A 14,400-nucleotide genomic window follows, 5' to 3' on the forward strand; every position below is an offset into this window, starting at 1 on the left:
CCTTTTTAGTAGTATCAATGTTAATTGGTTAATAGCCGCATGCAGTTACATCAACTTTCCTTTGTGAAAACCGGTTACTAGAAGTTCAATCGGTAACAATTGCCATTTTATGTGCACATATTGATGGGTTAATACTCAAGTGAACATCCGGGTAAAACAGGGATCCTGCGTGAAGACCAAACCCGATCCTCTCCGACTGCTAGTGCACCTCTCACCGTGGTCCTATCAGAGACTGGAATCTCTTGTTCTGTCAGTTGGCAGCTCACTTCCCCGATCCTCTCCGACCGCTAGTGCACCTCTCACCGTGGTCCTATCAGAGACTGGAATGGCTTGTTCTGTCAGTTGGCAGCTCACTTCCCCGATCCTCTCCGACCGCTAGTGCACCTCTCGCCGCGGTCCTATCAGAGACTGGAATGGCTTGTTCTGTCAGTTGGCAGCTCACTTCCCCGATCCTCTCCGACCGCTAGTGCACCTCTCGCCGCGGTCCTATCAGAGACTGGAATCTCTTGTTCTGTCAGTTGGCAGCTCACTTCCCCGATCCTCTCCGACCGCTAGTGCACCTCTCGCCGCGGTCCTATCAGAGACTGGAATCGCTTGTTCTGTCAGTTGGCAGCTCACTTCCCCGATCCTCTCCGACCGCTAGTGCACCTCTCACCGCGGTCCTATCAGAGACTGGAATCTCTTGTTCTGTCAGTTGGCTGCTCACTTCCCCGGTCCTCTCCGACCGCTAGTGCACCTCTCACCGCGGTCCTATCAGAGACTGGAATCGCTTGTTCTGTCAGTTGGCAGCTCACTTCCCCGATCCTCTCTGACCGCTAGTGCACCTCTCGCCGCGGTCCTATCAGAGACTGGAATCTCTTGTTCTGTCAGTTGGCAGCTCACTTCCCCGATCCTCTCCGACCGCTAGTGCACCTCTCGCCGCGGTCCTATCAGAGACTGGAATCTCTTGTTCTGTCAGTTGGCAGCTCACTTCCCCGATCCTCTCCGACCGCTAGTGCACCTCTCGCCGTGGTCCTATCAGAGACTGGAATCGCTTGTTCTGTCAGTTGGCAGCTCACTTCCCCGATCCTCTCCGACCGCTAGTGCACCTCTCGCCGCGGTCCTATCAGAGACTGGAATCTCTTGTTCTGTCAGTTGGCAGCTCACTTCCCCGATCCTCTCCGACCGCTAGTGCACCTCTCGCCGTGGTCCTATCAGAGACTGGAATCGCTTGTTCTGTCAGTTGGCAGCTCACTTCCCCGATCCTCTCCGACCGCTAGTGCACCTCTCACCGCGGTCCTATCAGAGACTGGAATCTCTTGTTCTGTCAGTTGGCTGCTCACTTCCCCGGTCCTCTCCGACCGCTAGTGCACCTCTCACCGCGGTCCTATCAGAGACTGGAATCGCTTGTTCTGTCAGTTGGCAGCTCACTTCCCCGATCCTCTCTGACCGCTAGTGCACCTCTCGCCGCGGTCCTATCAGAGACTGGAATCGCTTGTTCTGTCAGTTGGCAGCTCACTTCCCCGATCCTCTCTGACCGCTAGTGCACCTCTCGCCGCGGTCCTATCAGAGACTGGAATCTCTTGTTCTGTCAGTTGGCAGCTCACTTCCCCGATCCTCTCCGACCGCTAGTGCACCTCTCGCCGCGGTCCTATCAGAGACTGGAATTGCTTGTTCTGTCAGTTGGCTGCTCACTTCCACGGTCCTCTCCGAACGTTAGTGCACCTCTCACCGTGGTCCTATCAGAGACTGGAATCGCTTGTTCTGTCAGTTGGCTGCTCACTTCCACGGTCCTCTACACGTTTCTCCGCCTAGTTGCTTGTTCAGCGGCTTCCTCAGGAGGTAATATCGATTAGAGCAGCATTTCCACTATTTATTGCAATCCCTTCCACCTTCGCGCATGCGACCGTCACACCGGGCCAAGCCTCTGTACCGATTATATTTCCGCTTTTTTTTTCAGCCGGCTCCGTTTACCAAGCCTCACTCTGATCTTATTTGTATAGGAGAACTTTATGCGGAAGTGTTACCAATCCATCTCCACGCCTCCGTTTGTATTAATACTGGAATAATATAATTTCACAGCGATTATTTATAGTTAGACATTCACTTTGTTTTGCAGTCCAGTATATCATTTGCATGCTATTCTTTTTAAATGTATAGAGAAATTGCTGCTAATAAAACATCTTTGGATGTACAGGTTGAGTATCCCGTATCCGCATATCCGTTCTTCGAATTATTCCAAAAAACGTGTTTTCTTCTTCCTTCTTTTTTTTTTTTTTTCCTTACACCCCTCCCCCTCCCCTGACCCTTTTTTTATGCTTACCTAGTCCCCCGGCATCCACGGCAGGCCTTCAGCTTCATTTCCGGCATCTCCAGCAGCGGTCCCAGGAGTGCATTGACGTCACCGGTGCGCCTGGGAACTCGCGCAATGCACTCCTGGGACCGCTGGAGACGCCAGAGATGAAGCTGAAGGCCTGCCATGGACACCGAGGGACCATCGGGGACTCACCAGAGGACAGGTAAGTATGTAAAAAATATATATATTCCAAAAAACGTAAAAATCCCTTATTCAAAATGCTCGTGGTCCCAAACATTTCGGATAAGGGATAAATCAACCTGTAGAGATTTTTATTTTTTTTTCCCTCCAGGGAAATTTTGACACACAATACATTAAACATATAATACACATATTTTATAGACAACATTTTATAAATAATCAATTATATACATAGAGCGAGATATGTTACTGTCCTAAATATACAGTACAATTTTTTTATATCTTTATTTTTATTGTTTCCAATTCCCCAATTATTGAATCAGCGCTCAATATCACTTTGTTTTTTTTCTGTTGCCAGACTCTTCCGTCCTCACCCACTCCTCTAGAACGGATTATCTTCAGCCGCCCGCTCTCTTGCCCCCTAAAGTACCTAGTTGGGGTTTTGGTCCTCTCTTCCACAGTGTGCGCTCCAAGTTAGAGAGCTTTGCTGAGATCTTTCTCACTCCAATTAAGAGTCGAAGGGAACCACAGGACTCTGAGAGTAGTGTCCAACAGGGGGAGCTAGAGCATCTCCCGGAACAAGACCAGAACGTTGCTGAACCTGCCACGGAAGATGGAAGTTCCCGGACCCCTGTATACCCCGCATCACGCTTGCTGGGAGATGAAGAGGAAGATAAACCTGTAACCCCTACCTTTCTGCTAGACATTGCCCGTCCACCCCTCCAGCGCTGCATGTCTGCTCCCCTGCTACACCTGACACCACACATGCGGAGGCACAGCTCCGATGCTTTGGAGAAGAGAATCGAGTCTTGTTCCAGTAGAAGACGGCAGCGACGGCACAGTCTGGGCACTGTAGAGGAATGCAGGAGTCAGTCATCCGTCTTCCTCACCTGCCTTAGGAAAGAGATGCATCCCTTTCTGCTGTGGCAGGGAAACGTATTGCAACATCCACATGGGTAAGAAATTGTTCTGGGATCTGCCACTAGCAGCCAGTGCTCCTACATATGACTCCTAATCAGCAGAGGCATCAATTCTTCTGTCAGGCTAGTGCCACGTCCCAGGAGTGTCCTGACCACTTTGCTCCAATTCCTGGTGTCCAGAAAGAATGGGGTTCTTCTTCAGTAGAGGGGCACTGTGAGGAAGAGTCTGTCGGGTAAGGGGGTGGCTGTAAGGAAGGTCCTTAGTCAGGTGAGGGGGGGCTGTGAGGAAGGGCCTTAGTCGGGTGAGGGGGGGACTGTGAGGAAGGGCCTTAGTCGGATGAGGGGGGGGGGGCTGTGAGGAAGGTCCTTAGTCGGGTGAGGGGGGGACTGTGAGGAAGTTCCTTAGTTGGGTGAGGGGGGGACTGTGAGGAAGGGCTTTAGTCAGGTGTGGGGGGGGTTGGCTGTGAGGAAGGCCCTTAGTCAGGTGAGGGGGGACTGTGAGGAAGGCCCTTAGTCAGGTGAGGGGGGACTGTGAGGAAGTTCCTTAGTTGGGTGAGGGGGGGGGGCTGTGAGGAAGGGTCTTAGTTGGGTGAGGGGGGGGCTGTGAGGAAGGGTCTTAGTGGGATGAGTGGGGGCGCTCTGAGGAAGGGTCTTAGTTGGGTGAGCTCTGAGGAAGGGTCTTAGTTGGGTGAGGGGTGGGCTCTGAGGAAGGGTCTTAGTTGGGTGAGGGGGTGGGCTCTGAGGAAGGGTCTTAGTTGGGTGAGGGGGTGGGCTCTGAGGAAGGGTCTTAGTTGGGTGAGGGGGGGCTCTAAGGAAGGGTCTTAGTTGGGTGAGGGGGGCTCTAAGGAAGGGTCTTAGTTGGGTGAGGGGGGGCTCTGAGGAAGGGTCTTAGTTGGGTGAGGGGGGGCTCTGAGGAAGGGTCTTAGTTGGGTGAGGGGTGGGCTCTGAGGAAGGGTCTTAGTTGGGTGAGGGGGGGCTGTGAGGAAGGGTCTTAGTTGGGTGAGGGGCGGCTGTGAGGAAGGGTCTTAGTTGGGTGAGGGGGTGGGCTCTGAGGAAGGGTCTTAGTTGGGTGAGGGGGGGCTCTGAGGAAGGGTCTTAGTTGGGTGAGGGGGGGCTCTGAGGAAGGGTCTTAGTTGGGTGAGGGGGTGGGCTCTGAGGAAGGGTCTTAGTTGGGTGAGGGGGGGCTCTGAGGAAGGGTCTTAGTTGGGTGAGGGGGGGCTCTGAGGAAGGGTCTTAGTTGGGTGAGGGGGGGCTCTGAGGAAGGGTCTTAGGTGAGGGGGGGCTCTGAGGAAGGGTCTTAGTTGGGTGAGGGGTGGGCTCTGAGGAAGGGTCTTAGTTGGGTGAGGGGTGGGCTCTGAGGAAGGGTCTTAGTTGGGTGAGGGTGGGCTCTGAGGAAGGGTCTTAGTTGGGTGAGGGGGTGGGCTCTGAGGAAGGGTCTTAGTTGGGTGAGGGGGGGCTCTGAGGAAGGGTCTTAGTTGGGTGAGGGGGTGGGCTCTGAGGAAGGGTCTTAGTTGGGTGAGGGGGGGCTCTGAGGAAGGGTCTTAGTTGGGTGAGGGGGGGCTCTGAGGAAGGGTCTTTGGGTGAGGGGGGGCTCTGAGGAAGGGTCTTAGTTGAGTGAGGGGGGGCTCTGAGGAAGGGTCTTAGTTGGGTGAGGGGGGCTTTGAGGAAGGGTCTTAGTTGGGTGCGAGCGGGGCTGTGAAGAAGGACCTTAATTGGGTGAGGGGGGGGGGGCTGTGAGGAAGGAGCCATAGTTGGGTGAGGGGGGACTGTGACGAAGGGCCATAGTCGGATGAGGGGGGGTGCAGTGAGAAAGGGCCATAGTCTGGTGAGGGGGGGACTGTGAGGAAGGGCCATAGTCTGGTGATAGGGTGGGACTGTGAGGAAGTTCCTTAGTTGGGTAGGGGGAGGATCTGTGATGAAGTTCCTTAGGTGGGTGGGGAAGGGACTGTGAGGAAGGGCCTTAGTGGGGGGGGGGGCTGTGAGGAAGGACCTTAATTGGGTGAGGGAGGCTGTGAGAAGGGGCTTTGGGCAATGTGAGGAAGGGTGTTGTAAGGAGAATGGAAGCCTTGTTCTCCTTGTGTCTGTGCCTTTGTCGCTGTCTTTCCTTCCTTTTGTTGCTGTGTCTTTTTAACTTGCCCTCGGTCATGGTGTCTCTCTTGACATCCAGGGGTCTCTGCCCTTTGCTGTTGCAGGTTGCTCGCTTTCCGTGTTTCTGCTGTCCATGTCTCTCCTTTGCTGTGGCAGGTCGCTGGCTCTCTGTGTCTCTGCCCTTTGTTGTGGCAGGTCGCTGGCTCTCCGTGTCTCTGCCCTTTGCTGTGGCAGGTCGCTGGCTCTCCGTGTCTTTGCCCTTTGCTGTGGCAGGTCACTGGCTCTCCGTGTCTCTGCCCTTTGCTGTGGCAAGTTGCTTGCTGTCCGTGTGTCTTCGCCTGTCTCTTGCACCCAGCCTCATAGTCTGTCTCCACACCCCTGTGTTTTGATCCCATCCATCCAGTTCCGTCCACAATGAGAGGCCACCACCCAGTCTCTGTCCGGACAGGGGTAGCAGGAGAGAGCAGGGCGCCAGTGAATGTGAAGACCAGGTAGCAGAGGAACCTCCTCCTGATTCTGAGGTTAAGGTGAGACATGGAGGGCAGAGGTGGCTTCTTGTAGAGGCCATGATGATGGTAATATACTGTGGACATAACTGTTTATCCCCCCTCCAGATACAGGAGATATCTCATTGTACCAAAGAGAGTAAAGTCTCCAATATTCAGATACGGAAAAGAGCAATAAAACAAGAAGGGAATCTGACGCCGCTGGGCCTTCCGAAACGTGCGCGGTAAGAGGCAGGGACCTCCGCTGTGTGTGTCTCTCTGTGCCTGGTGCTGGTAAGGGAAGAGATCTAGTCTGAGGTAGCAGGTGAGGGGTGTGTGTGTGTGTGTACCTGCCTTTTGCTGGTAAGGGAAGAGATCCTACTTGACGAAGCGGGCGAGGGCTGTGTGAGACAGAGATCCCCCATGGGGGGGATACAGGCGCTTGAATGGGTTATATTTTAAAGATGCTGTGTGGTGGTTGGCTCAAATAGAGCAATGAGTTCCTGGAGTGGAGAATCATTATCCTGGAGGGAGTTCTTGGCAACATAAGAGATGAATCTGGTGGGGCGATGCAAGAACTTGGGGTCCTGTGGTTCGGGGTGAATCTTGGGTATCTGTGTATCAAGGAGAGGCTGGTAGGTTGGTACACCTGGGGTGTTTCACCAGTTAAACTTTCTTTTCAAAAGGTGCTCTAATGTTTCCACTGGATCTATATTTATCCTATATCCAATATGGCTGCTGATTGTTTGCAGCTGTGAGGCCACGTGGTTTTTAGCTTTTATTTCATCAAAAAACAATAAACGCACCCCCTGGTTATTATTATGGAGACAGACACCAATAGATATAACACACCAGATTTAGCTAAAAAGTTCTTATTCATGCGGTCATGTGACCTTTCTGGGAGGTCACATGATCGCTATGTTTACTTATTGAAGTTATATTATATAATGTGAATTTTGTATGGCCATTGTTCAAATATATAGATTTTTAGCGTTGTGTATTGACGTGGTTACGTGACAGCGATGATGCGGCGGCCATGGGACTGTGAGGGGCGGTTCCTTATGGTCTCGCGCCCACAGCTGTGTCATATGGGGCTCTGTGATTTGTCCTGGTCACGTGACCATGATGTATTGCTAGGAGGAGGGACGATGGAGGAGGAGGAGAAGCTTTGTCATGCACACATTGTGCTCCACTCCTATTGTGGGCAAAGATCATCCACGTCACGGGCAGAGCACATTAATTAGACTATTTGCTAAACTTAATGTAAACAAATGGTTTTAATCCACATCATATACATATATCCATTTACCTAAAGCTCATTGTATAGATTATCATAAGAATTGTGGACTGATTATCCTTATTCACGCTTTTTATAAAGATTTACAATATGTTCATAGAGGAATTAAACATCATCAATATTAGATATGTCACAATCGTCATCGAAATAATTGAACAGTTAAAATAAAAAAAATACACAAACTACAATAATAATAATACAAAGATATAAATTGAATTTGTAGTTATTTGTGGAGCAGAATTTGCTATTAGAGAATGCTAAAACTATTGCAAAGCATGCTGGGATGTGTAGTTTCACAACATCTGGAGGGCCAACGTTGGACACGCCTGCTCTACATATTCAGAATTATGCATTTATGGAATGGTCATTTTTTTTGTAATATTTAATCAATAAATTATTCCATTATTATTTATTTGTGAGAAACTTCTTCTAAGAAGTCCCAGGATGAGGCTATGCGTGGCCATCATGTCATCGGGGTCATGTGACCAGGACAAATTACAGAGCCCCATGCGATGCCGCTGTGGGTGCGAGGTCGCAGTGTCATGAGACCATAAGGAACCGCCCCCTCACAGTGCCTGATTCTAGGCAAGTGCAGTCGCATCATCCTGATCAGAGATCCATCATATCACAGAGTCCAGCGCCGCATCGTCGCTGTTCGCAGCAATACACTGCGTTAAACTCTATTTATATATTTGAACAATGGCCATACAAAATATGAGACTGTCTACGAGCGTTATTAAGCACTAAGGGAAGGATTCCAACTGCTACAAGAATTCACATTATATAATATAACTTCAATAAGTAAACATAGCGATCATGTGACCTCCCAGAAAGGTCACATGAATAAGAACTTTTTAGCTAAATCTGGTGTGTTATATCTATTGGTGTCTGTCTCCATAATAATAACCATGTGGTGCGTTTATTGTTTTTTGATGACATAAAAGCGAAAAACCACGTGGCCTCACAGCTGCAAACATTCAGCAGCCATATTGGATATAGGATAAATATAGATCCAGTGGAAACATTAGAGCACCTTTTGAAAAGCCAGTTCAACTGGTGAAACACGCCAGGTGTACCAGCCTCTCCTTGATACACAGATACCCGAGATTCACCCCGAACCACAGGACCCCAAGTTCTTGCATCGCCCCACCAGATTCATCTCTTACGTTCCCAGGAACTCCCTCCAGGATAATGATTCTCCACTCCAGGAACTCAGGGGCAGATTTATTAAGCTTGGAGAAGAGATAAACTGGAGATAAAGCGGAGAAAAGGTAAAAGGAGATAATGCGCCAGCCAATCAGCTGTGTTTGAAAAAGACAGTTGGGAGTTGATTGGCTGGTGCTTTATCTCCTTTTACCTTATCTCCGCTTTATCTCCAGTTTATCTCTTCTCCAAGCTTAATAAAACTGCCCCTCATTGCTCTATTTGAGCCAACCACCATTGAGATCTGCGTGTTAAGGTGGCCATACACACGCAGATTTATCGTCAGATCTGGCTGGTTGGAGCAGACGCATGGTTATGGATGAGAGCAAATGACAGTTGACCATTTGCTTGGAAATACTGGAAACCTGACAAAGTGTCACTCAGATATTACCATGTGTTTGCTCCGATCAGCCAGATCTGAAGATAAATCTTACTAGTGTATGGGCACCTTAAGACTGTGCAATTTGAGGGGAATGATAGGTCAAGTGGTCAATCTAGGAACGGGACTGCACCATACAATAATCTATCCACGTGAGAGACTATAAAAAGTACCACGCCAACTATTCATGGTTATAATCAAAGCTTTATTCATGTTTTTACAAAAAATATATATATATATTATTTTATTTATAGTTTTATTATTATTTTAAATAAATATATTATTGTTTTAATGCAATTATCCCATGGTAATTAATTCATGTAATCCTTCCTCAAAACCAGCGCAGCGTTTTCTTTGTGTGTGTGTGTGTGTGTGTGCGCGCCTGGTGCTAGTAACGGAAAAGATCTCACCTGAGGTAGCGGGCGAGGGCTGTGTGTGTGTGTGTGTGTGTGTGTGCCTGGTGCTAGTAACGGAAAAGATCTCACCTGAGGTAGCGGGCGAGGGCTGTGTGTGTGTGTGTGTGCCTGGTGCTAGTATCGGAAAAGATCTCACCTGAGGTAGCGGGCGAGGGCTGTGTGTGTGTGCCTGGTGCTAGTATCGGAAAAGATCTCACCTGAGGTAACGGGCGAGGGCTGTGTGTGTGTGTGTGTGCCTGGTGCTAGTATCGGAAAAGATCTCACCTGAGGTAGCGGGCGAGGGCTGTGTGTGTGTGTGTGCCTGGTGCTAGTATCGGAAAAGATCTCACCTGAGGTAGCGGGCGAGGGCTGTGTGTGTGTGTGTGCCTGGTGCTAGTATCGGAAAAGATCTCACCTGAGGTAGCGGGCGAGGGCTGTGTGTGTGTGTGTGTGTGTGTGCCTGGTGCTAGTATCGGAAAAGATCTCACCTGAGGTAGCGGGCGAGGGGTGTGTGTGTGTGTGTGCGTGTGTGCGCGCGCCTGGTGCTAGTATCGGAAAAGATCTCACCTGAGGTAGCGGGCGAGGGCTGTGTGTGTGTGTGTGTGTGTGCGCCTGGTGCTAGTATCGGAAAAGATCTCACCTGAGGTAGCGGGCGAGGGCTGTGTGTGTGTGTGTGTGTGTGTGTGCCTGGTGCTAGTAACAGAAAAGATCTCACCTGAGGTAGCGGGCGAGGGCTGTGTGTGTGTGTGTGTGTGTGTGTGTGTGTGCCTGGTGCTAGTAACAGAAAAGATCTCACCTGAGGTAGCGGGCGAGGGCTGTGTGTGTGTGTGTGTGTGCCTGGTGCTAGTATCGGAAAAGATCTCACCTGAGGTAGCGGGCGAGGGCTGTGTGTGTGTGTGTGTGCCTGGTGCTAGTAACAGAAAAGATCTCACCTGAGGTAGCGGGCGAGGGCTGTGTGTGTGTGTGTGTGCCTGGTGCTAGTAACAGAAAAGATCTCACCTGAGGTAGCGGGCGAGGGCTGTGTGTGTGTGTGTGTGTGTGTGTGCCTGGTGCTAGTAACAGAAAAGATCTCACCTGAGGTAGCGGGCGAGGGCTGTGTGTGTGTGTGTGTGTGTGTGTCTGGTGCTAGTAACAGAAAAGATCTCACCTGAGGTAGCGGGCGAGGGCTGTGTGTGTGTGTGTGTGTGTGTGCCTGGTGCTAGTATCGGAAAAGATCTCACCTGAGGTAGCGGGCGAGGGCTGTGTGTGTGTGTGTGCCTGGTGCTAGTAACAGAAAAGATCTCACCTGAGGTAGCGGGCGAGGGCTGTGTGTGTGTGTGTGTGTGTGTGTGTCTGTGTCTGGTGCTAGTAACAGAAAAGATCTCACCTGAGGTAGCGGACGAGGGCTGTGTGTGTGTGTGTGTGTGTGTGTGTGTGTGTGTGTCTGTGTCTGGTGCTAGTAACAGAAAAGATCTCACCTGAGGTAGCGGGCGAGGGCTGTGTGTGTGTGTGTGTGTGTGTGTGTGTGTGTGCCTGGTGCTAGTATCGGAAAAGATCTCACCTGAGGTAGCGGGCGAGGGCTGTGTGTGTGTGTGTGTGCCTGGTGCTAGTAACAGAAAAGATCTCACCTGAGGTAGCGGGCGAGGGCTGTGTGTGTGTGTGTGTGTGTTCCTGGTGCTAGTAACAGAAAAGATCTCACCTGAGGTAGCGGGCGAGGGCTGTGTGTGTGTGTGTGTGTCTGTGTCTGGTGCTAGTAACAGAAAAGATCTCACCTGAGGTAGCGGGCGAGGGGTGTGTGTGTGTGTGTGTGTGTGTGTGTGCCTGGTGCTAGTAACAGAAAAGATCTCACCTGAGGTAGCGGGCGAGGGCTGTGTGTGTGTGTGTGTGTCTGTGTCTGGTGCTAGTAACAGAAAAGATCTCACCTGAGGTAGCGGGCGAGGGCTGTGTGTGTGTGTGTGTGTGTGTGTGTGTGTGCCTGGTGCTAGTATCGGAAAAGATCTCACCTGAGGTAGCGGGCGAGGGCTGTGTGTGTGTGTGTGTGTGCCTGGTGCTAGTAACAGAAAAGATCTCACCTGAGGTAGCGGGCGAGGGCTGTGTGTGTGTGTGTGTGCCTGGTGCTAGTAACAGAAAAGATCTCACCTGAGGTAGCGGGCGAGGGCTGTGTGTGTGTGTGTGTGTTCCTGGTGCTAGTAACAGAAAAGATCTCACCTGAGGTAGCGGGCGAGGGCTGTGTGTGTGTGTGTGTGTGTGTTCCTGGTGCTAGTAACAGAAAAGATCTCACCTGAGGTAGCGGGCGAGGGCTGTGTGTGTGTGTGTGTGTGTGTGTGCCTGGTGCTAGTAACGGAAAAGATCTCACCTGAGGTAGCGGGCGAGGGCTGTGTTTGCTCCGATCTGGCTGATCGGAGCAAACACATGGTAATATCTGAGTGACACTTTGTCAGGTTTCCAGTATTTCCAAGCAAATGGTCAACTGTCATTTGCTCTCATCCATAACCATGCGTCTGCTCCAACCAGCCAGATCTGACGATAAATCTGCGTGTGTATGGCCACCTTAACACGCAGATCTCAATGGTGGTTGGCTCAAATAGAGCAATGAGGGGCAGATTTATTAAGCTTGGAGAAGAGATAAACTGGAGATAAAGCGGAGAAAAGGTAAAAGGAGATAATGCGCCAGCCAATCAGCTGTGTTTGAAAAAGACAGTTGGGAGTTGATTGGCTGGTGCTTTATCTCCTTTTACCTTATCTCCGCTTTATCTCCAGTTTATCTCTTCTCCAAGCTTAATAAATCTGCCCCTCATTGCTCTATTTGAGCCAACCACCATTGAGATCTGCGTGTTAAGGTGGCCATACACACGCAGATTTATCGTCAGATCTGGCTGGTTGGAGCAGACGCATGGTTATGGATGAGAGCAAATGACAGTTGACCATTTGCTTGGAAATACTGGAAACCTGACAAAGTGTCACTCAGATATTACCATGTGTTTGCTCCGATCAGCCAGATCTGAAGATAAATCTTACTAGTGTGTGGGCACCTTAAGACTGTGCAATTTGAGGGGAATGATAGGTCAAGTGGTCAATCTAGGAACGGGACTGCACCATACAATAATCTATCCACGTGAGAGACTATAAAAAGTACCACGCCAACTATTCATGGTTATAATCAAAGCTTTATTCATGTTTTTACAAAAAATATATATATATATTATTTTATTTATAGTTTTATTATTATTTTAAATAAATATATTATTGTTTTAATGCAATTATCCCATGGTAATTAATTCATGTAATCCTTCCTCAAAACCAGCGCAGCGTTTTCTTTGTGTGTGTGTGTGTGTGTGTGCGCGCCTGGTGCTAGTAACGGAAAAGATCTCACCTGAGGTAGCGGGCGAGGGCTGTGTGTGTGTGTGTGTGTGTGTGTGTGTGTGTGTGTGTGCCTGGTGCTAGTAACGGAAAAGATCTCACCTGAGGTAGCGGGCGAGGGCTTTGTGTGTGTGTGTGTGCCTGGTGCTAGTATCGGAAAAGATCTCACCTGAGGTAGCGGGCGAGGGCTGTGTGTGTGTGCCTGGTGCTAGTATCGGAAAAGATCTCACCTGAGGTAGCGGGCGAGGGCTGTGTGTGTGTGTGTGCCTGGTGCTAGTATCGGAAAAGATCTCACCTGAGGTAGCGGGCGAGGGCTGTGTGTGTGTGTGTGCCTGGTGCTAGTATCGGAAAAGATCTCACCTGAGGTAGCGGGCGAGGGCTGTGTGTGTGTGTGTGTGTGTGTGCCTGGTGCTAGTATCGGAAAAGATCTCACCTGAGGTAACGGGCGAGGGCTGTGTGTGTGTGTGTGTGTGTGCCTGGTGCTAGTATCGGAAAAGATCTCACCTGAGGTAGCGGGCGAGGGGTGTGTGTGTGTGTGTGTGTGTGTGCGCGCGCCTGGTGCTAGTATCGGAAAAGATCTCACCTGAGGTAGCGGGCGAGGGCTGTGTGTGTGTGTGTGTGTGCGCCTGGTGCTAGTATCGGAAAAGATCTCACCTGAGGTAGCGGGCGAGGGCTGTGTGTGTGTGTGCCTGGTGCTAGTAACAGAAAAGATCTCACCTGAGGTAGCGTGCGAGGGCTGTGTGTGTGTGTGTGTGTGTGTGTGTGTGTGCCTGGTGCTAGTAACAGAAAAGATCTCACCTGAGGTAGCGGGCGAGGGCTGTGTGTGTGTGTGTGTGTGTGTGCCTGGTGCTAGTATCGGAAAAGATCTCACCTGAGGTAGCGGGCGAGGGCTGTGTGTGTGTGTGTGTGCCTGGTGCTAGTAACAGAAAAGATCTCACCTGAGGTAGCGGGCGAGGGCTGTGTGTGTGTGTGTGTGCCTGGTGCTAGTAACAGAAAAGATCTCACCTGAGGTAGCGGGCGAGGGCTGTGTGTGTGTGTGTGTGTGTGTGTGTGCCTGGTGCTAGTAACAGAAAAGATCTCACCTGAGGTAGCGGGCGAGGGCTGTGTGTGTGTGTGTGTGTGTGTGTGTCTGGTGCTAGTAACAGAAAAGATCTCACCTGAGGTAGCGGGCGAGGGCTGTGTGTGTGTGTGTGTGTGTGCCTGGTGCTAGTATCGGAAAAGATCTCACCTGAGGTAGCGGGCGAGGGCTGTGTGTGTGTGTGTGCCTGGTGCTAGTAACAGAAAAGATCTCACCTGAGGTAGCGGGCGAGGGCTGTGTGTGTGTGTGTGTGTGTGTGTGTCTGTGTCTGGTGCTAGTAACAGAAAAGATCTCACCTGAGGTAGCGGACGAGGGCTGTGTGTGTGTGTGTGTGTGTGTGTGTGTGTGTGTGTCTGTGTCTGGTGCTAGTAACAGAAAAGATCTCACCTGAGGTAGCGGGCGAGGGCTGTGTGTGTGTGTGTGTGTGTGTGTGTGTGTGTGTGTGTGCCTGGTGCTAGTATCGGAAAAGATCTCACCTGAGGTAGCGGGCGAGGGCTGTGTGTGTGTGTGTGTGCCTGGTGCTAGTAACAGAAAAGATCTCACCTGAGGTAGCGGGCGAGGGCTGTGTGTGTGTGTGTGTGTGTGTGTTCCTGGTGCTAGTAACAGAAAAGATCTCACCTGAGGTAGCGGGCGAGGGCTGTGTGTGTGTGTGTGTGTGTGTGTGTGTCTGTGTCTGGTGCTAGTAACAGAAAAGATCTCACCTGAGGTAGCGGGCGAGGGGTGTGTGTGTGTGTGTGTGT

The 14,400-nt window shown here is 50.7% G+C and overlaps 1 protein-coding gene across 2 annotated transcripts in view; it reads left to right on the forward strand.

The window, feature by feature from the left end:
- Positions 1-14,400, forward strand: part of PRR14 (proline rich 14) — a 40,884-nt gene that overhangs the window by 12,047 nt on the left and 14,437 nt on the right. The window contains exons 5-7 of one of the 2 annotated variants that reach the window (XM_083152193.1): positions 2,835-3,432; positions 5,888-6,011; positions 6,099-6,214. In XM_083152193.1, coding sequence (XP_083008319.1) covers positions 2,835-3,432; positions 5,888-6,011; positions 6,099-6,214 — 838 coding nt within the window. The remainder of the gene's footprint in view (positions 1-2,834; positions 3,433-5,887; positions 6,012-6,098; positions 6,215-14,400) is intronic. The other variant, XM_083152194.1, reaches the window with a different exon arrangement.

The sequence above is a fragment of the Crinia signifera genome, chromosome 7 (assembly GCF_055691185.1).
Source record: "Crinia signifera chromosome 7, ASM5569118v1, whole genome shotgun sequence".
NCBI classification, from domain to species: domain Eukaryota; kingdom Metazoa; phylum Chordata; class Amphibia; order Anura; family Myobatrachidae; genus Crinia; species Crinia signifera.